At 35.7% G+C, this 26,357-nt stretch overlaps 1 protein-coding gene across 8 annotated transcripts in view; it reads right to left on the bottom strand.

The window, feature by feature from the left end:
* The window catches only part of msh3 (mutS homolog 3 (E. coli)), a 186,574-nt gene that overhangs the window by 145,391 nt on the left and 14,826 nt on the right, over nucleotides 1–26,357 (bottom strand). For all 8 annotated transcript variants that reach the window (XR_015490413.1, XM_087252484.1, XM_087252485.1 and 5 more), the window contains 4 exon segments: nucleotides 22,171–22,287; nucleotides 21,927–22,044; nucleotides 19,541–19,674; nucleotides 19,292–19,458 (listed from right to left, as the gene is read on the bottom strand). Coding sequence is in view for 7 of the 8 variants with exons in the window: in XM_087252484.1 (XP_087108610.1) it covers nucleotides 19,292–19,458; nucleotides 19,541–19,674; nucleotides 21,927–22,044; nucleotides 22,171–22,287 (536 nt within the window). In the remaining variant the exon portion in view is untranslated.

The raw sequence follows: 26,357 nt of genomic DNA, 5'->3' as shown, positions 1-26,357 counted from the left end.
CTTAATTTTTTAACCACCATTTTAAGGACAAAATTTTTAGCCCCTTTAAGCTATTTTTTTGCTAGTCTACAGAACAAATCATCATTTGTATACATTAACTTGCCTAATTACCCTAACCTGCGTAATTAACCTAATTAACCCAGTTAAGCCTTTAAATGTCACTTTAAGCTGTATAAAAGTGTCTTGAAAAATATCTAGTCAAATATTATTTACTGTAATCATGGCAAAGATAAAATAAATCCGTTATTAGAAATGAGTTACTAAAACTATTATGTTTAGAAATGTGTTGAAAACAATCTTCTCTCCGTTAAACAGATATTGGGGAAGAAATAAACAGGGAGTCTAATAATTCTAGGGGGGGGACTTTACTTGTTAAGTCCATGAAAAGACATGAATGGACATCCTGCGGTGCAATACGCTTGAATGATGCACCGTGTTAACAATCAGGAGCTTTCTCTTGTAGGGGCGTGCTTATGACATGTTGGTGTCCCGGCGAGAAATCCTCCTGCCGACACTGGACAACAGTTCATCGAACTGGGCTCGGCTTAGTCGGAAGCACTGCTGAAAGCTTCCATCAACCAGGTCAACTTTCTGGAGGAGTTTATGAACTCACAGAGCTGGGTGCACCTCTGAAAGGATTTAGTGAACTCAGACATGGCTCCAAACGTAGGGATGCCATTTTTTAGCCTTCATAAACCACATGTACACAGCTACTCTCTCAATAAAATCCATTTAGCAATGAAGCTATAGTCACCGGGCAAACAGAAACCCGGCCAATGACATGAATCCGCATCTGTTGCTCAGTGAATGTGATGTGCAAATGAAGCAAGTAATCTCAAATGTTCACAGAAGGTACTGCCTATTTTAAATATTTATAATTTCGGAAATACAGCGAGTCGGTGACCATTAGCCCATCATACTAAGCAGAGCAAAGACGGCTGATGCTGTTCATCCACAAGATGGCGTCAGAAACAGCAAAATAAGCCCTCAGAGGATGAAAACAGCATAATTTCAAACTACAGCTGACTTTGTCGATGTCTCTCTTTTGTATGTTGTAGTGCGGTATTAACAACATAGTAATTGTAGTGTATTCAGTGTGAGATGGGACTCACATTTCAGGAATGTATGTATTTTGTGTTGGCCACTCTTTGTACAACCCTGAGTTACTTTTTGTTTCTGAAGCCTGGTTTATACTTTTGCATTAAATGATCGGCGTGAGGGCGACGCAGAAGGTCTCTCACAGCAAGAAGGTCGCTGGGTCGAACCTCGGCTCAGTTGGCGTTTCTGTGTGGAGTTTGCATGTTCTCATTGCGTTCGCGTGGGTTTCCTCCGAGTGCTCAGGTTTCTCCCACAGTCTAAAGACATGTGGTACAGGTTTATTGAGTAGGCTAAATTGTCCATAGTGTATGAGTGTGTCTATGTGTGTATGTGGATGTTTCCCAGAGATAGGTTGTGGCTGGAAGGGCATCCACTGCGTAAAAACCAGTTGGATTTGTTGGTGGTTCATTCCGCTGTGTCTAAGACTAAATGAATGAAAATGAATGAATGAATGATCGGCATGACCCACAGCACATGCCTTCCGTGTTGCCGTGCATTTATACTTCTGCATGCAGTTTGTGTTGCTCTGCAATAACACTTCCAAAATGCTAGCCGTCAATAGGCTTTTATGATCCTTTTTGTCAAGGTTCTTCTTTTTCGTTTTGTTTTTCTGAATGCTACCTTAATGTACAATTAGCTAAAACTCACTATTCCAGAGGCGGGAGCCGGCGGACGTACAACAAATTTAATCATAAGGTAAACACAAATCCATCTGTACCTCCTTAATGGGACTTGACACTTGTAAACACTTGCTCCAACAGGTTCACGCACTCGTTTCTTTACAACAGATAAATACTGGGAAATCTCTGTAGACTGATGGTATTTCATAACTTTTTAGCCTCAATCTTTAAATCTCAGCAAAAACCTGTTTTGTCATCACTTTAATTATTACGCTAGAGAATCATTCAAACACTAGCTCTAAAGTGATGTTTGTGAAGTGGCAACGGTCTGCTGTTTTAACGTCAGCTGCAGATGTGAAAGAATGGCGGAAAGTAGTTCCTCACACAAAAGGCTTTTGAGACTTAGATTTTTTTTCTGTATGCAAACAACTAAGCTGTCAAACTGTTGTTAAATACAATTTCACACGAGTCTGGTGCTAATATACAGCCACATCGCACTGCTACTCATGTGATATAACTCATGTGTATATATATATATATATATATATATATATATATATATATATATATATATATATATATACACTTTTTTAATATCTGTGAAATCCAAATGTTAAATATGTGATTTGCATGTATTGCTGAATATTAGATTTCTATATAGGGGATCTGTCATGATTTTTAATAATCAATAAAAAACAATCAATACACATGATTGAGATTAATAAATATTTCTCCATGATTATGACTACTACTATGTGATCAGTTTTGTTTGTTTATATGTTCTATTTAATATAAACAATACTAATTTTTTGGCAAAACATCCATCACGTCAACAATGCAAGTAACACATTGCAATCTGTAAATGTTAGATAAGATCACCACCAACAGTTCTTAAATATTATAATGCATTCTGTAAATGTAAGACTAATAACTACAGCTTATAGTATGTGCAATAACTATAGTTAACTACGGTTATTAGTATAGAGACGCTATATAAATGCAATCTACACACACACACCCCTTCAATACAAGTAAAATGTGTGTGTGTGTTAGAAACGGTGCCTCTGTATCTTGGTTTATATCTCTTATGTTGCTGTTAAAAGAATTTCAGCAATCCTGATTGGTTACATTAAGTAACTGCAATCAGTTGATTACTTAATAATCGCAACAGGTCTATCCAAGCAATGGAAATTGAAAAAAAGGATGGAGGTTTTAAAAAATGATGAGGAATTTGCATTTACATTATTAACAATTGTAAAATAGGAAAATCCTAAGGTTGTTGAAGTGGTTGCATCTTTCGAGATGTTTCATTTCCATAAAAATAAATATTTGATAACCAACAAAATATCACTGAATGTATAAAGGCTTACCCACTTTGATTATGCAAAAGTGCATAGCTGTCCATCCATTTGAATAAGTCTGGAGTTTGTTCTATCTAACAAGAGTGCCCTTTAAAGCTTGTATGCAGACGTAAATGCCTACACGGTGATTTGACAGTTGTTCAGGTGGATAGGTCAGACACTTTAGCCTATCAACACTTTGATATGTAATCCTGCTTCCTGCTACTTTCCCTCCAGTAATCACAAGTTATGTTAATGGAAAAACTATGACAAGGTGATAAAAGAGAAGAACAGTAAGGAACCACAATGCTAGACGAGTCCGATTATAAGACTAATTCAGTTATATCCAAACACACGTCTTGTTCTTATACTTCATATGGAGATGCAGATGTCTACAAAACCTAACAGTTGGACAAATCTAAACTTGTTTTCATTAAAACAAATATAAATATGCACATAATAAATAGTTATGCTAATGATAATAGCATTATACAAATGCACATTGTCATGAATAAACTGAAAAAGCCCCCTGACAAGAAGGCATGAGGTAGTAGTTTTTATATTTATGTAGAAAATAATCATTTTTAAAACATTTCAGTTTTTTTTTTTTTTTTTTTTCATATGTGAGGATATTTGTGTATTGCTTTATATTCTGTGTGGGTCAAGCAATATGTAAGCGTTTGGACCTACATAGGTGCTAATTAATAGTTAGCAAAGGTGCTAACTAATTTGCTCACAGTTGGTCAATGGCACAGTTTATTTCAGTTTCTCAAAATAACAATGTGCCTTAGCACATCTCCTTTTTAGACCGGAACAGCCATGAGTCGACAAAGTGATGCAAATGGATTTGCTATTTAAACAACGTGGCGCAAAACATAAAAAATAAATGCTACGCTGGTCTGAAAGTAGCAACAAATCGCAGCATACACGTCTTGTGCCTTATTGCGCCGGGTATATGATATAGCCCTATATATATTTGCATATGCAGAAATGCACCATTAAAAACAATATTTAAATTTGATAGTTTCCAATGGCATAAAAAAAATCTGATAGTGTCATAATTTCAATATAAATTTCCTGAGAATGCCTACATAAACATCAATACTAATGTTACCCATGCCTTCTGCAACTAATTGAATTCTGTAAAGAAACGTGATTGTGACATTAACAGTGAAATAGGCCTAGCTTGTTTTTTCTTTTGTAGTTTTTTTTTTTTTTAGTTTGTAAGGAAAATGACATAAATCTTCCTATGAGGGCTTAATGATATGGTTTTCAGAGAATAACAATAACTTGTATAGGTATGGGTAGTATTTCATTGATTCTTTCCAATGCCAAATTCAACAAAGCCAACTCAAAACTCCTAAATATGTCAAGTGTTCTAATAATTTTGACCATGTCCTTGCTCCTGCCTTTAGCACAATTACTTACTAGATCAGGTCTAAAACATAGTGGATGTATAAGAGTGAGCAGTTCTTGCTAGAAATGAGAATTATGAAATGAGAATAATAATTAATAAATTACCCAATACATTGTGTGTTGTTAACTTCTACCAAAGTTCCTTTGAGGCAAGTCATTTCACTTGGCAGCCATCTTTGAAACACCTCTCAGGCAGTATGCTCAAGCATTCTGTTTGAATGGGAAAACTACTTGCCAAGCTTACAATTACATCTCATAATAACCAATAAAATTAAACAACAACTGTTTATTTAGTTTCATTTTTGAATGTTCATTTCACACAAAATCTGCAGAACTCACATCTGGTCTGAGCCCTCCCCCTGGAGAATTGTCATTCTATAGCGACTACTGATTGGTACTAGAAGGTAGGCTTTATACACAATATAGCGATCGCTGATTGGCTCCTGCACTAGAAGGCGGGGCTTGATTAGCCATATTGACATACACTTTTTCCCATTAAAAAGTATATGAGTGACATGTCTTGTGCATTTTATAGTCTTTGCTTCTACACTTACCCCAACTCCAAACCCAACCGTCACAGCGTGGTCGTTATCATAGCTGGCATTTTGTCTACTATGTATTGGACCAGGGGTCCGTTCACTTAAATGATCTAAGATAATTTGACAGATCTGGAATTTATTAATCTTTATAACTAATCTCTGGCTAATTTGGTCCTTCAATTATATATATATATATATACATTTTTTTTTTTTTTTTTTCATTCATTTTCATTTCGACTTAGACTCATCTCTGGGAAACATCCACACACACATTCACGCACACACTCATCCACTACGGACAATTTAGCCTACCCAATTCACCTGTACCACATGCCTTTGGACTGTGGGGGAAACCGGAGCACCCAGAGGAAACCCACGCGAAGGCAGGGAGAACATGCGAGGTTCAAACCAGCGACCCAGCAACCTTCTTGCTGTGAGGCGACAGCACTACCTACTGCGCCACTTCCTCGCCCTATATTTATTTATTTATTTATATATTTATTTTACTATTTACCATTTTCCCAAGTCTATATAACTACTACTTAAGAAAATATCAACTTTCTGTATTACCTTTGCTTGAATGACTCAATCTAATCCTGTTTACATGAAATAAGCTGCTGCTCACAAGCAGGTTTGAGCTACCAGGTTTGAGCTGTGGCCGGCAGCTAGCTCTCTGCAACTCTCACATGGTCGCCCACTGAAGCTAAGCAGGGCTGCGCCCGGTCAGTACCTGGATGGGAGACCACATGGGAAAGCTAGGTTGCTGGAAGTGGTGTTAGTGAGGCCAGCAGGGGGCGCCCAACCTGAGGTCTGTGTGGGTCCTAATGCCCCAGTATAGTGACGGGGATGCTATACTGCTCAGTGAGTGCCGTCTTTCGGATGAGATGTTAAACCGAGGTCCCGACTCTCTGTGGTCGTTAAAAATCCCAGGATGTCCTTCGAAAAGAGTAGGGGTTTAACCCCGGCATCCAGGCCAAATCTGCCCACTGGCCTTTGTCCATCATGGCCTCCTAACCATCCCCATATTCCAATTGGCTTCGTCGCTGTCTCCTCTCCACCAATCAGCTGGTGTGTGGTGTGCGGTCTGGCGCAAAATGGCTGCCGTCGCGTCATCCAGGTGGATGCTGCACACTGGTGGTGGATGAGGAGATTCCCCCCATTGTGTGTAAAGCGCTTTGAGTGCCCAGAAAAGCGCTATATAAATGTAAGGAATTATTATTATTATTATTATTACCAGACCTGTTTCTATGACAACTATTCTCAGATGAGTTTTAAAGAACGAAACGATCCTGGATTGTGCCAAATCATCAATAACCAAATCCAGCTATTCAAGTAATCAACATATGAAGAACGGGCCCCTGATCCAGTATGTCATCGTGCTACAGACTACAGAAAGGACATCCTGATAATTTTAGTGACCACCATAAATACATTTTATTAGCCAATAGAAAAACTCCATTTCAAAAACATAATAACTTGGGACAAATATTAATGCAACAAGATCTTTAGATAGCAGTGAAAACTGAATGTAATCAGTCTGGACCAAAAAAAGATGGTCATAAGATTAAATCTGTGCATTGAGTGTACAATTCATTATAGTGTGTGAAGTGTTTTGCTACACTGAGGCCGTACTCACACTGTACAGTTGCCTTGAAGCAGGCCAAAGCACGCTTGTCCCCCCTCCCGTCTCCCACCGACGGCCCGCACTCACACTACATTCGGGCCTGGGCACGCTTACGTCATCGATGATGCACTGGTCAGAAGAGCTCTCGCTCAGCACAGTGGAGATTTCTCTAGTTATAGAGTCGTTTGGGATGCGATGACACGCAGCCCAATAATTTGCCGAACAGTTTAGCCGCTTTTGACGCTCATAAATAATCATACAGTCCTCGTACTGCAGGAATGAGGAAGTTTGCTGAAGGTGCACAGCTTTCGTGCCTAGTGAGGGGTTTGTGTCTTTAATAACATACGACAGTTAGCTTTCATTGAACAGTAAGAATGATTAATAAATCCACATGAAACTGTTCCTTAAAAGTCACGACTCGCTTTCAGTTTCGGGCTTAGGCACGTTTTGCACTCACACACAAGCGTACCGTGCCAAAGCCCAAGTGAAACGCGCTCAGGGCCCAGGGCCGGCCAAGTGAACCGTGCCTGAGCCCGATTAAGCGCACTCACACTTCTCAAACGATCCGGAAACGGGCCTGGGCACAGTTCAGATACCATAGTGTGAGTAGCCCCTAACCATCACTCACAAATATTTTCTGTTTGTTCAAACAACTTAACTAAAATGAGCTCGAAAAAACTGTTCTTAATTTGTGATGAGGACAACTTAATTGTTTTATGTTCAATCCACTTAAATTTGTAAACACCACAAAGCTTAACTCTCTTGTCCCAAGATAAATCGATTGTGTGAAATGCAGCATTTTGTTCAGTGATGGTTTAACCATGATGTTTTTAGTAAAACTGTGTATACAGTAAATGGTAAGAAATATGCTTTAAAACATAGTTTAGTTACACAAGCCATGGATAATTTAGCCATATGCAGGTAGTTGAATGTGAACACAACAAAAAGTATTTAATGAAGAAGATTCTTTATCTGACATTAGAGAAAACAGATAATTATAATAAGAATTAATAATTCCTTACTTTTAAATAGTGCTATTCTGGACACTAATAGAGCTTTACACACTGGAGGAATCTCCTTATCTTCTCAGATAGTTGTTTCCTACACTGCAAAAAATGCTTTTCTTACTTAGATTTTTTGTCTTGTTTCTAGTCCAAATTTCTAAAGGCAAAATAATCTGCCAATGGGGTAAGCAAAATAATCTTATCACAAATCAAAAAACAAGATTATTTTGCTTACCCCATTGGCAGATTATTTAGCTTGATTCAAGGGAAACACTCACTTCATTTTGGCATGTTATTTCTTTAAACAAGACAATATGTTTTGCTTGTCTAGAAAATGCTTCCTGATTAAGAACTTTTAGATATTTGGACTAGAAACAAGACAAAAAAATTTAAGTAAGAAAAGCATTTTTTGCAGTGTAAACCATCAGTGTTGCCATGATCAAATGCTCAAACAATCAAACACACATTTAAGCAAAACAAAAATATGAATCCACCATATTTACTCTTGATTGTGAATCAAATAGGCTTGATTGTGAATGTCTCTGCATATTAAATTGGGAAATGAGAAAGCGGTGATACTGCTATGCAGAAAGACTAAACAGAGAAACGAACGAACTGTCAGTGCATGCTAAAGACAGCTGAGAAAGATACAGACCGAGTGAGTGCTAGAACAAAATTACAGATAGAAGACATGATGGGAAAGTGTCACCTCTTCCTGGAGCATGTGCCCAACACTAATTTAATTGAATACCTCCCTCAGCACTCTTATAACCTTTAAATGTTGCCCTTAGCAACAGTTATCAGTCACAAGGACAAGGCAATAAAATAAAATAAAAAACGACTTCATCTATCTTATTTAAAAAACAAAACATGTTGCCTGTCAACCGAGTGGTAAATCTTGCATCACTGCAGTGAACTTCCTCTTTTCAATTCAATTCAATTCACCTTTATTTGTATAGCGCTTTTACAATATAGATTGTGTTAAAGCAGCTTCACATAGAAGATCATACTAAATTGAAACAGTGTAGTTCAGTTTTCAGAGTTTAAGTTCAATTCAGTTTAGCTCAGTTCAGTGTGGTTTAATAATCAGTACTGATTATTAAACCATTTTTATTAAAAATGGAACCATGATTATTAAACTGAACCATGCAAGCTAGTGGCGACAGCGGCGAGGCTTTCCCATGTGATTTCCCTAGGTTAGCCCATGTGATTATTATGAACACCAGCTGGGACTCCCGATTAGAACAGAACTCCAGCCAGCACCACCAGATCACTCCGTTCACCCATTTACATGACTGTTCATTACTGAAGATGACATCGCTTTCAGAAATGTACAATTACTTTGAGCTTAAAGTTCACTAAAAAATGAACATTTATTCCAAACCAATATGAGTTTCTTTCTTCTGTTAAAAATAAAAAGAAGATATTTTGAAGCTGACAATCTGTAAGTAGGGATGCAACGATTTACCGGTTCACTATTAACCGCGCTTTAATTCGTCACAGTTAATTAACAGTAAAAAGGCTTGTCAACACCGCGTTTCTGCATTAAACAAAACTAATGCAACTAAACAAAGTTATGCCAACTGTGCACTAGTTTAAAGTTCTAAGCTTGTACACAATAGACACGCACACTAGATTAAAGGCCGATTTTAACTATGGCTGAGGCTATAACAAAGAGCTGTTTACATATCTCGTCTTTTGTGTGCGCAAGTTCATTGTCCAATGGAGGTGCACGGTTCGAGCAGAATACTGGCAGTGACATCAGCGGCGCAATGCACTCACGATTTCCAGATTCACCTAGTTGAAAGAAAGGCAAATGCGCACCGCGAGTCACATGACAAGAACTGACTGAACATATTCAAGGAGTATGGAATACACACTTCTACTCCAAAGAGACAAAGAATACAAAAGTAAAACACCAAACAATTTTGTTGTATAGTTGATCAAAAGTACCTTTCAGACAGAGATTCAGCAGCCTTTGACTACATTTGTTATCTTTAAAACAGAAATACTAAGCTAATATGTAGCTTATATTTACTTCAGACAAATATATAAAGTTAAAGTCAGAATTATTCGCCCTCCTGTTTATTTTTCTTCCCAATTTCTGTTTAAAGGAGAGAAGTTTTTTTTTTCAACACATTTCTAAACATAATAGTTTTAGTAACTCATTTCTAATAATTGATTTATTTTATCTTTGTCATGATGACAGTAAATAATATTTTACTAGATGTTTTTAAGACACTTCTATGCAGCTTAAAGTGGCATTTAAAGGCTTAACTGGGTTAATTAAGTTAACTAGGCAGGTTAGGGTAATTTAGGCAAGTTATTGTATAACGATGGTTTGTTCTGTAAAATATCAGGGGAAAAAAATTGCTTAAAGGGGCTAATAATTTTGACCTTAAATTGGTTATTAAAAAATTAAAACAAGTTTTTATTCTAGCCTAAATAAAAAAATAAGACTTTCTCCAAAAGAAAAAATATTATCAGACATACTGTGAAAATTTCCTTGCTCTGTTTAAAATAATTTGGGAAATATTTAAAAAGAAAAAAAAAAAATCAAAGGGGGGCTAATGATTCTGACTTAAACTGTACATTTTATTTATTCTTAATTTTATTTGTTTATTTGTTTGTTTATTCATTGTTCTGTCAATTATTTGTAGTGTAAAATTATGACTTGTGTTTAAATGCCAAAAACGTTTTTCACTTACTTTTAAGTCCAAAGAGAATTTTTTTTTATTATTATTATTATTATGTGCTGTATTTATTGGTTACTGAATAGTGATTAATAACACTTTAAAATATAAGGCATTTTCATGTGATTTTCCAAACTGGTAGTCTTTTGAAATTAATGAACACATAAAAGTAATGAAACCGTGATATTCCTCAGCCTACAGTATAATTGTACAATCAAAATCTATATTCGTTGCATCCCTACCTGTAACCAATGTCTTTCATAGTAGGGAAATCAAATACTATTAAAGTCATAAGTTACATAATAACAGCTTTCTTCAGAACATCTTCTTTTGTTTTGAACAGAAAAAAGAAACTCATAAAGGTTTGGAAAAAGTGAAGAGTAAGTAAATGACAGCAGACTTTATAGTGAACCTTTTAAGGCTACAGTTGTAGTGATGGCTCTGAAGACGGTTGTAGGACACAATTTATGAGCCTATAGATTTCTAATCGTCCAATACCATTTTATACGCTTGACTACATGCAAATCAATAAATTGGCATTTTACAAATTTTTCTCCATTCCCACTGATAAGCCAGTCGTTCACTTAGACTCATTTGGCCAGAGAGCTAAATGAGCCTGGTTTCTCCCAATTTTTTTTTTTTTTTTCATTTCCATCAAATTGGTGATGTTTATGAACTAATGCTGAATACTATGTTTCCAGACATACTTCCCACCTTGCACAATGTTCGCATACTATATAGTAGGAAGGGGAACATTTTCAAATGCAGTAATAGGCTAAAAACTTTTCTATAGTACAGGAACGTCAAATCTTACTCTTAGGAGGCAACATTTCTGCAGATTTAAAGCTTTAATCCTACTTGTGCAATTCTACATTAGGCATGGGACGATAACCGTTTTCAAGGTATACCACGGGTTGTAAAAGGTCAAGGTTTTAAAACCTCCAAATTGTTCTGTAATGCCATTCCTGAGTTATATTTAAGGTATATATACACATTTAGTTATTTTTTTATTTTTTACTTTATTTAGGACAACAGTACCTCCAGCAGAAAAGATATCCAAAGATGTCATTTTAAATTGTAAAGAAATCTGTATTTTTGAAACTAATGAATACAGCAGAAGTCATTAATTTATTTAGCCGGACATGTTTTCTGCTCCAAAATATTTTAAATCTTTCAAAATAAAATATATTGTTTTCAAAGGGAGAAAAAAAAGTTCTTGTTTTTTTACACAGACATTTAAAAAGAACATATTTTAAAGCGGTGATCACAACACTGTGATATCGTTAAACCATGATATTATTATCCAAGGTTATCATACCAACAGAATCTTATACCGGCCTATATCTAAGTAATCTTAATTAGCTCTTGAAAGATTACAAATTTATTTAAATATATAAATTATGTTTACACATTGTAAAATGTTTTCTGTGGGGTTAAGTTTGCCTGCCTATGTGTAAGAGACAGTATCATTTATCCAAAGTAATGCAAATTATAAGTGCTAGGCACATTAGGTGATGTTTGAAATACAGTTTCATGTCTCCAAAGTAATGCATATTGTCAGTTTCAGGCACGGCTGTGTCTTTTGTCTAACTTTTTATCTAACAGCTGGGCCTACTTTTAGACAAGGCCCGGAAAACAAGACCGGAAAACAAGACTACACCTGCTAATAGCAGATATATATATATATATATATATATATATATATATATATATATATATATATATATATATATATATATATATATATATATATATATATATATATATATATATGAATAATGCAATCTCAATAATTATATTCCATATTGAACGATAACGATATATAATTCAATAGAAGTTATTAATGTTTCCAGATTTAAAAGAGTACCCCAACAATGATTGACGCCACAAAATTCAGTACATCTTTAATATCAACACACTTTTAGATTCCCATTGTTGCACATTTCTGCTGTGTGATTGGCTCTTAAATTAATAAAGAAAGTCCAGAGTTTATCATTGAAATTTTATCGTGATTCAATGGAATATTATTTATAGGCCCAGCCCTAGTTTATACTAATAAGCACTGCCTACTAAATTGTGTATTTAACGGAGTGTTAGCAGCAGCAGTTAAAAGATTTTTCGATGAACTCCACAGCGAGAGTGAGTTCTTGTTGAAGGATTCTGCTTTGAAGATACCCGAAAATCCTCCTGGTTTTGTCACTTCTTCAAATTCACAACACTCTGGATTGTTAAATTAGGCTTTATTAGACTGAAAAGATTGTAATGAGTGGGGAAAATCTATTCTACAGATAAACTGCAGTAATGTTCCCGGTCTTTTATGATCAAATTTTGAGGCTCTCTATTTCCAAAGAATGAAGTCACAGAAAATTATCAAGAACTGATGTGGCTGTAAAGTTGGGTGAGCTAGAAAAAAAAAACACCAACGGTGATCCCAGACCTGGGGAAACTTTAGATGACCTAAGAAATAAGGAAAAAACTTTATTTGTGCAAGATGAAAAAACAAGGTTATGTTGTATTTTGCAAGCATTTACTAAATATGTGATTCTCTTGGGATTGCAGGTATTTTTGCTTGTTTTAAGCCAACTTACAACATGAAAAAGTGGATTAAGGCATGTCTGAAGGATAAAGACATGTTCAGCAATCTGCCAAAATGACAGCCAAAGTTTTTCTTATTACTTTGAAGATCTGCTGTAACTTGCTAAAATAGCGATTTGTCTTCAGGCCAAGTTTAACTCCCGTCGGTTGAGAAATCCAAGGACAATAAAGAAACACATCAGTTCCATGTGATTCAAGACTTACTCAAGGAGAAACATGCTTGGGTCAGCCAACAGAAAAGCTGTTCAGCAGTCACACAGATTGGTTCTGCTGAGCTTGGGGTTATTTTATGGGGGGGATTCTTCTTAAGCATGTAAGGAGGGGGGGTTTGGAGACATAACATTCTGCAGATATCAAAACCCTACCAATTAGTTAGGGTGTTTTGTATTGATTTCAAGGCATAGTTCACCCTGAAAAAGAAGCATTTATTCACTATTTACTCACCCTCAATTGGTTACAATCACTTATAAATTTCTTTCTTCTATTGAACACAAAAGAACTGAAGCTGAAAACCAGCAACCATTGACTTCCAAAGAAGGAAAAAAAATACTTTGGAAGTCAATGGTTACAGGTTTTCAACATTTTTCTAAATATCTTTATTTTTGTTCAACAGAAGAAAGAAGCTCATTAGAGAAACTTTTTGGATGAATGAAAATCCTTGCTCTAAGGACTTATACATTTATAATATACATATATATTTGTAATATGCATATCAACTTAAAGGGTCACAAAACACTAAAACATATTTCTTGAGATGTTTAACAGGCATATACGTATCTCACGTTGCTAAAAACACCTAAAAATTGGTTGGTTTTGCGTTGCTTTGAGCAAATTCGTTCTTCTAGTTTAAAAAGAAGTTGAAGCAATGTTACAGCGATGAGGTTATTGTGTAAATACCAGTGTGCAGTTTGGCTATCTGTCCCAGTCAGTGCAATGTGACGTCATTGAGTTTTCAGAAAGACTTGGTTCGAACCAATCAGCGCACTCTACTGCGAACAACTTCATTAATATGCATGATATACCTTCAAAGAGTCTTTCTACCTGTTACAGTGTTCAGAGAGACGCCCAGTTATGTTGCCAACCGTAATTCAAACAAGTATTAGTAGAAGGTACAAGTAGAAGTTTATAAATGTGCCACAAGAGAACACAGCTCACATGTGGACCCACATTAGTGGATTACAGTGATTTGCTAACATGTAACAAAAATACGCTTGTAAGGAACATTTTTTTACCCAAGAGGTTTTCAAATGTGTAAATGGTGAAATCCGGATTTGCTACTCGTCTTCTTTTAAAAAAGACACGGTTCCAGTTGGTGTTGATTGTCCTGTCTCTATGGATTTGGTAAGTGTGTGATCATTGTTCTTTGTTTACAATTATTCAGATGGTAAAATTAGTAAGTATCGTCACCAGTACACTTTCAGTTTTTAAACACATACCTTAAAGTCTTTGCACAATGAAGTTTGAATTTTTGTATGCGATTTATTTTTTTTTATATTCTTATGCGAAAAAGTTGTAACAAACCTTGCACACTCTGTATTACTCCGACTTTTTGTATGTAGCTTTTTGCTTGTATGGTGGCTATGAACTAGGGATGCACCGATCCCGATACTTAGATCAGATATCAGTTCGATACCACATATTTTGGCTGGATCGGGTATTAGCCAGCTGGCACTGATTCAAATCCGATCTTGCGCGTGCACTATATTCTGTGTAATTTATAAGCCATCAAAAGTCACGAAGGTAGCCTACTACAAGGCACTGCAAATGTATCATGTTGGCCTCCATTATTCTTATTAAGAGCTTATGTTCTCCATTCCTTTCAAATGAGTTTATTCGTTTGAGGTGAATACATTATGTGCTGCTAATAGTTAGTAAAGCCTGGCTCATTGTGATCAAGGTAGTTGATTAAATTAATAAAAGTGAAGCAAACGGCCCGGCACATATGAATTGTCATTAACAGAAAATAATTTATCCTAATATAGGCTTCTCTGAAACTGAATTTTTCAATGTTATTTCATTTATATTAATATTTTATTTAACAAGTGTCAGTTTGTGCGCAGACCTCGTTTTGAACTTCACCTCAGATATTCTTGTTTATTTTTTGAATAACTGACCAACAAAAATACAATGAAATAACCAACAAATTATACCAAACGAAATTCATTTCAAAAAGATCATTTTTCAGACAAAAAAATAATTGTTCAGACATGCTTTCAGTTTATCCATCGCACTCACGTCAAATTTAGGTGAGGGAATGTTTATTAAGTAAAACTGGCCTCAGACAGTTTAGTCTGCTTCAAACCTGCAGGAAAATATCAGGCTTTGCTAAAAGGCAGATTATTTAACCAACGATTAGGGTCAATAGTGGTAGCCTAGAACAGAGTTCAAAGAAAAATCCTAATCAAAAAAGGAAACATAAGCTGGACCCCAACTGATCAGATCAATGTCATAATGAATGCTCAAATAATGTAGCCTATATAGCAAGCATTATGTTTTTAGTTAGATTTTGTTGTCTGTCATATAATGTAGGCCTAGGTGTGTTATTTTTACTAAAGAAGATATATTATTTTGTGAAACTGAATCGGGATCAGATTTTTAAAAATGGTATCGGTGCAAGCATTTTTTCAGATGCAAAAATTGGAAGAAATCGAAACTGGTTTGAATTTTTTTTATGACTGGAAAAGGTTCAGTGGCAAGCGTGTCAGTACGATTCACACAACGTAAGGTCGAATTTATGTATTACGTATGAAAATTACAGACAACAATTTCAGATTCAGTGTGCAATAAAATGATTTAGCTACCAAGTTTAAAGTAATTTCACTATAATATTATGAACTAAAAATCCACTATTTCCACACAGCTCTCAGATGAGCTGTAAATGCTGCTTTCCGTACCACTGCCTACCTCCCCTGTGCCTATTGTGTTGCTGCTGTGAAAATCAGTTGTAGTGTTTCAAGTAGCAAAACTACAAAAACGTGATTCTCTATCTGTGAAAAGCTACATCCAGCACTTTAACACAAACACAACTGAGTGATGAAGTACTAGCACCAGCTAAGCCCTAATGAATACCATCCATTCTACTTTGCAATGTTGAGCAACCTTGTCTACATACGCCACAGGCGCAGAAACAAAGTCAGGCTGGATCTTTAAAGGAGGTTCAAGTCAAACTAAGAGAAAAAAATCTGCCAGCCTTGCAGCACAACACCATGGAATGTTTTTAATTTGAGGCATCCTGCTGTGGCAATGAGAAACAGAAGCAGACTTTACAATCACTTCCATATATGTACATGTCATTTGCAGTCAGTATTTGCAGTGTGTATATTTTATAACTGTGTACATAAGATAATATGGAAAGATGGATTGTTGTGGCTTAGCAATTACCACACATGCTCTGCTGCTTAAGTGGACGATGTATTTTCTAAACCTTTGAATGTTCCCGCAGGCTGAAAACGTGCTGTCAGTTATTAAGTAACTTACTGACATCTAGTGGTGACTGTCGACAAATTAGTATTTACAAAGCATATACTGTAGCAGGGGTCACAAAGCAAGCAATCGTTTAGAACATTTAAAAGGATATAAAAAGACTGCAAAATATGTTTACTTCTATAAGAGGGGATATTAATTATGAGGCTGTATAATTAAAGTTATCAAAATTATTTTAAAATAAAGATTTTGAAGTCATGTGATCTATTCATCTTCTTGCATTCATAATACACCCTCACCAGCCACTTTAATAGGTACATCAGATTGTTAAGAAAGGAATGGTGTATTTTATATTTTATTAAAATATATTTATTATACCTCTGCTGGGTCAAGTTGGCTTTTCTGTGTAGAGTTTGCATGTTCTCGCCGTGATCGCGTGGGTTTCCTCTGGGTGCTCTGGTTTTCCCCACTTATCCAAACAAATATTCATAGTGTATGTGTGTGAACGGGTGTGTATGGATGTTTCCCAGTGATAGGTTGCAGCTGGAAGGACATCCGCTGCGTTAAAACTTATGGTGGAATAGTTAGCGGTTTCATTCCACTGTGTCGATCCCAGATTAATAAAGGGACTAAGCCGGAAAAAAAAAAAGAATAAATGAATGAATATTTATTATATATATCATTAATATTAAAATATATTTATTATATATTATTAGTGTATTATGTTGTATTAGTGGTCTTTAAATAGTTAAGATTTAAACATTTTCTGTATTTGTTTCCCTAACTGTTCACTTTATATGCATTACAGAGACTAATACTCATTCAGATCAAAAAAAAAAAAAAAGAAAACCTTTTTCTTTCCTAAGATGGGTAAATTTGTGTATAGCAAAAAACAACAACAACAACAACAACAATAAACACTACAAATATTGCCACAAATTTTGAAAAAGTTTGTGGAAAAATAAAACATTTTAGGCAGTAATATAATCAAAATGTTTCACTAAAATGAATTATAAGGTTGTATAATAAAAGTGCTTCTAAAATAGAAATTTGCAGTCATGTGATGGATATTTCTGGGAGATTTCAAGAACTGAGGAAGCTCTTCTTGAAATCATAATATATAATCTGGAGAAACGCATTTGCACACTTACTAGACATCAAAACTACACATGCATTTTTTTCTATTAATGTGTCATTTAATAAATTAATTGATTAATAAAGCAATATTTTTTTTTTTTTTTTTTTTGGAAAGACATTCTATTACAGTGCATCAATCAGTGTAAAAACTAAGGGCTTACAACAAATACAGGGCCAGATTTACAAACAGCACCAAAAACACCCACAGACAGTGTTTTATAATCGTGTAACAGATCCAAAATCACACAGTTTGGATCACGTTATGATTCTTTCCGATCAGCCATTTATTACAAAAACAGTACCGCAAAACACTTTTGGTTTTAACAAACAAAACTTAGAACCTGTAATTTTATTAAAAATAAAGTGTAAAAATAATTAGCTGAAAAAATGGTAAAATAATCAGTGAAACTGAAAAATTCACTGTTACCACTACTGTTGCTGATATGTTGCTAAATGTAGAAATCTAACATTATAATTTGTACAACCCATATTTATTTTTAGTTTCATTTTCAATAAATGATTCAGTTGTTCACTCATAAAACTTTATGTTTTATTGCTAGATTAATATTTTTTGTAGAATTATACAGTGGCATTTTTTGGATGGCTGGTTGTTCACCTATCGGTTAAACAGTGTAATTGCTGCCTACAACTTTCATTTTTGAGTGTCATTAAATGCATATGACTGTGATTTTAATCTTTACCATAAACATCAGTCGATATGTCTAAATTAAAACTGTTATCCCAGTACTTCTGTGTTATTTGACTGTTTGTACCTTCATAACTAACTCAAAACACTAAAGACTGAATCTCTTACTTGATTTTTGCGTTTTTTAAACACAGATTTGAATGCAGCTATTTAAAGGATTAATAAACATGCAAATCACCATCATTCATAATTTATGTTGCGATATTGTTGAGATCCTGATCTTTTAAATGATTAATCATGCAGCTTACACTGAATGCATTAATGCAGACTAAACAAGCATGGACAGAAAACACCTTTAATAACCTAAGAAACCCTCCACATCCACAATAACCTACCGCGACTTCTTCCGTCATCATTATATTTTACAGGAAAGCTTAAATGCTTTCATGCATGTGATTTGAATGACACGAGAGACAGTCTCTCTGTGATCATTACAAATTTAGAATTAATCTACAAATAAAAATAAATGTATTAATCCCCGGGTCACAAGTGCTCCAAAATGTGGGTTGTGATTTGTACGAATCATTGATAAATCGTGATCCTTAACAACACAAGTATTTTAACAGGTTGACAGCATTGGACTAACAAATGGAAAATAAATAAATTAACAGTGGAAAAAAACATAGGCAAAGACTTAAAACCACGATGGGTAAGAGCTGATGGAGGTTGCACCCCTGCTCTTTACTATAAGTGCCATGGGATTTTTAAGGACCACAGAGAGTCAGGACCTCGGTTTAACATCTTATCTGAATGCTTACTGACAGTATAGTGTCCCCTTCACTATAATGGGGCATTAGGACTCCACACTCAACACTACTCTCTTATGAAACCACTTCCAGCAGCTACTTAGTTTTCCCATGTGGTCTACGATGCAGGTACTAAACAGAATTAGCTGAGCTTAGCTTCAGCTAATGCCTATGTGTTTGTCTGATGCATTTAACAATGTATTGTCATTCCCTACATAAATAAGTTTGTTTACTCTTGTTTACAGTATTATTTTTCCAGTGTGCCTTTTAAATAGAAAAATGCTAAATAACATACATGGGGGAAGGACACAAAAAGATCTTCACAGGACCTATACAACACGAACATTTACCTGGAGAGAGCGATGTTGCGTAATAACCTCTCGGTGGTCTCTGACAGATCTGAAGGTACCAGGATCTCTACAGGTTGTATTCTCAGTATTCTGGATTCCAGCTCTGAATGGCTCGTATTATCTTTAAAACAATCCACCATCACATCCCCAATGCTTGGCTGGACCACCTGAGCTCAAAAATAGAAAGCAGGGCTGCAGTTTATGTATAGTAGGGTGAGATTTAATTCAGTCACTACAATGATTACTTACCACCATTCCTACTGTCAGCTCCTTGCTCTGTTTGTCAAAACTCTCGCTCACACACATTAAATAGTTGTTTCCACTGTCCTGCACCACATCTTCAGCTTGCTCCAAATCTCCCAGCTTTAGCAGAGGATTCACATCTGAGAACAAGACAATGGATTGGATCATTATGGGTTCTTTAACTGATAACTGACTAGTTTTAATTTTCTTTATTATTTATTTCAGTTAAGCTTAACTTTACACATTTAATAACAATATAAATAATAATTCTATGTTAACATTTGGCATTATACCACAGTCCTTATGTTTAAAGAGGCCATATTATGAGTTTTTGAAAATGACCTTCCAAGTAGGGAGTAACACAGCTTGGAGGAAAGTGAAATATCCAGCTAAGGCTTAAATCTGTAAGTGTACAGTGTTTAAAACTGTTGATTCATCTATAAAAGAGTCGACTCATAGTGCTTCAAACGAGTTGCCTAGATAAAGAGTCATTAGGTGTTTCGCTGTGGCGTGGCTGCAAAACACAAGCCCCGCCTAGTAGTAACCGGGAGATTTGAAACCTTAAACCTTAACCCTGCCCACTAACACAGAAAAAAGGCTAGACGCACACTGTAACTTATCAGAGGCCGATTGAATAAAGTCAGGCTGTGCTCAGATGGATATTATTGAAAGTCTCTCTACCCAAAGATGAAACTGTGAAGAGAGTCAGGGGTTGAGGTTTATTTTTGCAAAAATACCTCATTGCAGTGCTTCTGGGAACTACATGCTTACAAAGAAGAACTCATCAGCCGTTTGTTAAAAGAAGGATCAGAAAAGACTACTGATGTAAGGGACTATTTCAGAACATGGATCAGGGCATCATGGATCAGTCTCTTCCTCCATTTCACAAGTGTAAGTACATGTGATTAAAACTGTTGCCTCGTTTACTTTAGCTTTCAAAGTATGTATTTAATTGTGTTTGGTTACTTGTAACTGCGTGTTCTGTTTCAGGTTAACTCTTTATATTCTCATATTGCATGTAAAGCCACGTTAAAAATGTGACGTGTGCCGCTTTGTTTACGGATTTAACGTTAAATGCATTTGTGAGCTGGCATTCTACTGCTGTCTGTCAATGCTATGACCATCGTCAGCTAGGGGCTAGGAGACTTGGGAGTTTTTGCTCAATAAAATAGTTAGTCGTCTGTATTTTCAAGTCCATCATATGTATTTACATTCCTCCACTGGCAGCCAAAATCCACGCCTTACACTATGAAGTGCGTATGCATTGTAACTATTTTTATATTGTTGATTAGCTGCTGGGCATTTCACTCTGTCTCACGCTGAAGGTTAAATTTATGAATATGAATTTATTCTAACTAGATGACATGTATTTCCAAGGATCAACTGTCAGATTAAAAATCTCATAGTTATACAAGTTATATAATAACACTACCTGATAGAAGTCCGTTCCTGAAGTTTTATAAACAACAAATAAAAACTTAACTTCTAGTTTATCCCCCATGAGCTTGGAGGACTGCATAAATACATCTCTGCAATGACTTAAATAACTTATTAATAAAGTCATCTGGAATGGCAAAGAAAGCCTTCTTGCAGGACTCCCAGAGATCATCAAGATTCTTTGGATTCATCTTTAATGCCTCCTCCTTCATCTTACCCGAGACATCAGAAAGCTCAATAATGTTCATTTCTGGTGACTGGGCTGGCCAATCCTAGAGCACCTTGACCTTCTTTGCTTTCAGGAACTTTGATGTGAAGGCTGTAGTGTGAGAAGGAGTGCTATCCTACTGAAGAATTTGCCCTCCCCTGTTGTTTGTAATGTAATGGGCAGCACAAATGTCTTGATACCTCAGGCTGTTAATGTTGTCATCCACTCTGCAGATCTCTTGCACTCCCCCATACTGAATGTAACCCCAAACCATGATTTTTCCTTCACCAAACTAAACTGATTTCTGTGAGAATATTGGGTCCATGGGGTTCCAAATAGGTATTTTCTAGTATTTGTGATGATTGGGATGCAGCTCAACCGATAATTCATCAGAAAAATTTATTTTCTGCCACTTTTCTAAATGATCAACTAGAAGTCAAGTTATTATTTGTTGCTCGTTCAACTGGGATCAACGAAAAGACTTTTGTCAGGCAGTGTATATAATAAATATAAGTTCTTGCAAAACATCTCTCAGGTTATCGAAATTAAGTTTAGTGAAGGAACTGTGTTTGATTCAGAGACATGAAAAACTGTTCAATTTCAATTTAAAATGCCTACATAAAAATGTAAACATACATTTTAAAACATATTATTGCTGCTAGTCTAGTCAAAAACATCATAACATTATAAGCCCTCTTAAAACAGGAGAGAAAGTCAACTAGAAATCTTGTGAGTAAGAAACAATACCTTCTCCCACAAGTGTGGACTTTGTGTAAAGCGCATGTAGCTGGCGTGAGAAGAGTGAACTCTTGTTAGCGCTGGACGCTTTGATGGCTGTAGTTTCGGTCTGCTTCACTACACCAACCTAAGAAACAATGAAGCATGATAACAGTGTTACTGACCAGTATACCAAATAAATCTCATTGTGACTACTTATGCATATAGTATTTAAGCATTATAAGCAAATCGTAATGAAGAGTACATCACTGACCTTGTAGCCCTGAGAAACTAGTCGACGAACATGCACAAACAGTCGATGAGTAGGGATGCTGGCTGTCATGAAGTTATGATCCAGATGACAAGTGATATTAAGTTCCTTTGCAGCAATCTATTACATAAACAGATATCCAAATGATAAATAGATACATATCTATATTTTGCTTAAAAAAAGTCACAATTAAATAAGTCTTCAGACAACAAGTAAACCATGAAAGGATCATCAATTCAACCAAACATTACAATTTACAAAGCAATTACTCACCCACCACCTATATGATATTTTGTTTTTTTGTGAAATACAAAAGAAGATATTTTGAATGTTACAAACTGGTAGCCATTGACATCCATTGTAGAGAAAGCCTGTGGTTACCAGTTACATTCTTCCGAAAATCTACTTTTGTGTTCAGCAGAAGAAAAAAAAATGTACAGGATTGCACAACACGATCCCACTGCAATCCATAACTTTTTGATTTAGTGGCTAATACGTATGATTATCTATGATCTTATTCGCACAATTAAGTATAAATTTGCGCATCCCCCAATGACAGTTGGCTTTAGGGGTTTGATGCCACGACTTCTTTTTAAAATCAATACATTTTTGTACGACTGTACTCTACGTTGAGCCATGTATGAATTCGTACATATTAAATACATGTGGTACAGGTGAATTGGGTAAGCTAAATTGTCCATAGTGTATGAGTGTGAATAAGTATGTGTGGATGTTTCCTAGCGATGGGTTGCGGCTGGAAGGGCATCCGCTGCATAAAAACGTGCTGGATAAGTTGGCAGTTCATTCGGTTGTGGCGACCACAGATTAATAAAGGGACTAAGCCGAAAAGAAAATGAATGAATGAATGATTACAAAAAATAAAGTTCTGCATCAAACTTATAAGCTTTATGTTCAGTGTTCATCTTTTTGTTTTATTTGGAATAAACTCATTCATATAGACAGATTCATTTGGATTACTTTTACAATGTCTTATTAGCATTTTGTAGCACATAAATATAGGTGGAAAGTACATTTAATTGTACATGTATTCTCTCCGGATTCATTACACGAATCTTAACTTGAGCTCCTAAAAGCATCTTAATAGTGTTTTGAAAGCACTTTAAAGAGCGTGAAGAGCAATGATAACAGTTAAATAAATAATGGGGGCTCATCCATTTTTTTTCCAATCAATTCTTTGGTGAAGCTAATTTGCATAGTTATTTAGCTGTATTACAGCTTCATACTTGTGTGAACGGGAAAAGCACTTAAAAAAGATAAAATCCATTTTCTGGCACAATTTTACTAATCAATACTTTAAAGGGTTTTAAATACTTTAACCCTTTTTTTCAGATTTAGTGTAAGTGTTTTGCATCTCCAGAATGTGTAAGTAAAGTTTCAGCTCATCAAACACCCATCAGATTTTTCATTAAACCTTTTACACGATTCTATTTTATACATTTTTCCACCAGGGGGCTGTTTTGTCGTACTGCGCCTACAAGGCAAGGCAAGGCAAGTTTATTTATATAGCACATTTCATACACAGTGGCAATTCAAAGTGCTTTAAATGAACAAGAATAAAAGAAACAAGTAAAATAAAAATAAAAACAAATAATAAAAATGAGTAAAAAAAAACATAAAAACAGGTAAAATATGATATAAAAGAATGAAGAAGTGAAAAAACATAATAGTGCAATCTGTCGGACACAGCACAGTGCTCATTCAGTAAAGACACAGCTAAACAGATGTGTTTTCAGTCTTGTTTTGAATGTGCCTAATGTTGGAGCACCTCTGATCATTTCTGGAAGCTGATTCCAGCAGCGAGGGGCATAGTGGCTGAAAGCTGATTCACCCTGCTTTGACTGAACTCTTGGAACTTCTAGTTTATATGATCTTAAAGATCTGAGTGATCTGTTGGGTTTGTACTCAGTGAGCATATCTGTAATGTATTTAGGTCCTAGGCCATTTAGTGATTTATAAACAAGTAATAATACTTTAAAGTCTATTCTGAATGTAACTTTTCAGCCAGTGTAAAGACCTGAGGACAGGTGTGATGTGCTCTGATTTTCTGGTTCTGGTCAGAATTCTGGCAGCATCATTCTGGATGAGCTGCAACTGGTGACCATTGACACCCATATTAGGAAAAGCCTATACTATGAATGTCAATGCTTACCGGGTGTCTGAAAATCTCCAAAATATCTTATTTGGTGTTCAATAGAACAAAAAAGCTCAAACGGATTGGAAGTCAAGCGTGAGTACACGAGAAGAGATTTTGTACCCTGGGATTAACTATCCCTTTAAAGAGGAGTTGTATGAGAAGCCTGTCCACCATAATTTGACAGCTCATTCTAATGGAAACTGTTTGAAGACTCAGTTCCTGTCACTAGCAATGAAAGAGATTTAAATTCAAATTTGCTGATTGAGCTTCATCTTAAAGAATTAGACTAGATTAAGCACGCTTAAGAACTCAGCTTTTTCAATTGAGATGTGTTGAAATGAGGCTGATTCTGATTTTAAGCTTAATAAGCTGGATCCTGAAAGTCAGCAACCACAATGAATAGGCAAGTTCCGGCCGTATCCTCCCTCTTCCAGTGCTGCTAGCTCAGCAGCTGATTATGATGTTGGCAAGTAGCCTTCGTAAGTTTGGTCCCTCCCTTCAAAGGAGGTCAACTGGATGTGTATTTTATTGTAATTGAGCTTACTGACGGATTTGTGAGCTCATTTGCTACAATGGAATATTGCTTGTAAAGCTCAATATGCATGTGCAGCACTGTCAGTTGAAAGTTCATCCAGCCACCGCGGCCTAGACTGCGGGTCTGCACAGGAAGTTTGGCCAGAGGAGAAATGGTTGTGCCCAACTAACCCTGATTTCATTTAAGGTTATTTTCTTTCACTCGTGTCAATTGGTGAAGTTTTATCCTTGTTGACTTGTGGAGCTGCAAGTCGATGAACTTGCTCTTCAGTGGACTTACAGCAGTGAAATTAAACCCACACTGAACTGAACTAAACTGAACTTCGACTCTGAAAACTGGACTGACACTGTTTCAATTTACTAGAACTTCTATGTTAATCTGCTTTGACACAATCTACATTGTAAAAGTGCTATAAAAATAAAGATCAATTGAATTGAATAGTTACTGTTACTTGGTTAAATCTACATGCATACAGACAATCTAGTCCCTAAAGCCTATAGGCAAAAGTGTAGACTGTGCTCGAAGCCGCACAACTTTTTTTTACAGAGTTTGCAAGTGAAAACCATGTGCCTTTAGAGTAATGGTGCTTTGCAAGCAAAATTACAACTCTTGAGGAACTTCAAGAACTTTTGCTGCTAGAGGATTTCAAGACTTGCATTCCCGAAGGTGTCATGGTCCATTAAAATGAACAAAAAGAGAGTAAGATTGCTGAGGTGGCAGTTTTGGTAGACAAGTATGTGCTTACACACAGAACTGTCTTTTCGACACTTTAAAAAAAGAGAAACTACTGTGTCTTTCATTTAAAGTACATTTTTATATTAGATTAAGTGAAAAGGATGGTTTCTGGTTTTAAACTTTTATTTATTTAGACTGAAAGCAAAGAAGCTAACTCCCTAGGTACAGTTAAAAACATTAGTTTTTTCTCAGGGTAATTTTACTTTAAACAAGGCACATGAAAAAGGTACTGTTTATGTGCTATTCATTTTTTTGTGTATTTCTAATGCTAGTTTGATTACAGTATAGTTTAAAAGCTTAATAAAGTTTTTTTTTAAGTCTGTTTCTGTGAATTTAACTGCATTACAGAGAGAGCGGTAATGGAAACATGACTGTTTTTCTTGAGAGGAATGATGACGTGATGTTGTGTGTTCTTGTATTTTAAAACTGTTTTACTGTATAGGTGTGTTGACTTGGCCAGGTCTCTGAAACTTCCTGGTTAAATAACAGAAAAATAAAATAAAAATACAAATTACCATCTTGTGTGACCTTTACAGAAATACCAAAAACACAAGCAGATAGTTTAGCTCATAATTTATTCATTTTCTTTTCGGCTTAGTAGCTTTTTTAATCAGGGGTCGCCACAGCGGAATGAATCACCAAACTTATCGAACATATGTTTTATGCATCGGTGGGGAAAAACGGAGCACCCGGAGGAAACCCATGCGAGCACGGGGAGAACATGCAAACTCCACACAGAAATTCCAACTGACCAAGCCGGGACTC

The sequence above is a fragment of the Danio rerio genome, chromosome 5, assembly GCF_052040795.2.
Source record: "Danio rerio strain M-AB ecotype USA chromosome 5, GRCz13ab, whole genome shotgun sequence".
Lineage (NCBI taxonomy): Eukaryota > Metazoa > Chordata > Actinopteri > Cypriniformes > Danionidae > Danio > Danio rerio.
The sequence above is the reverse complement of the archived record's forward strand: the minus strand, read 5'-3'. Positions and strand labels throughout refer to the sequence as shown.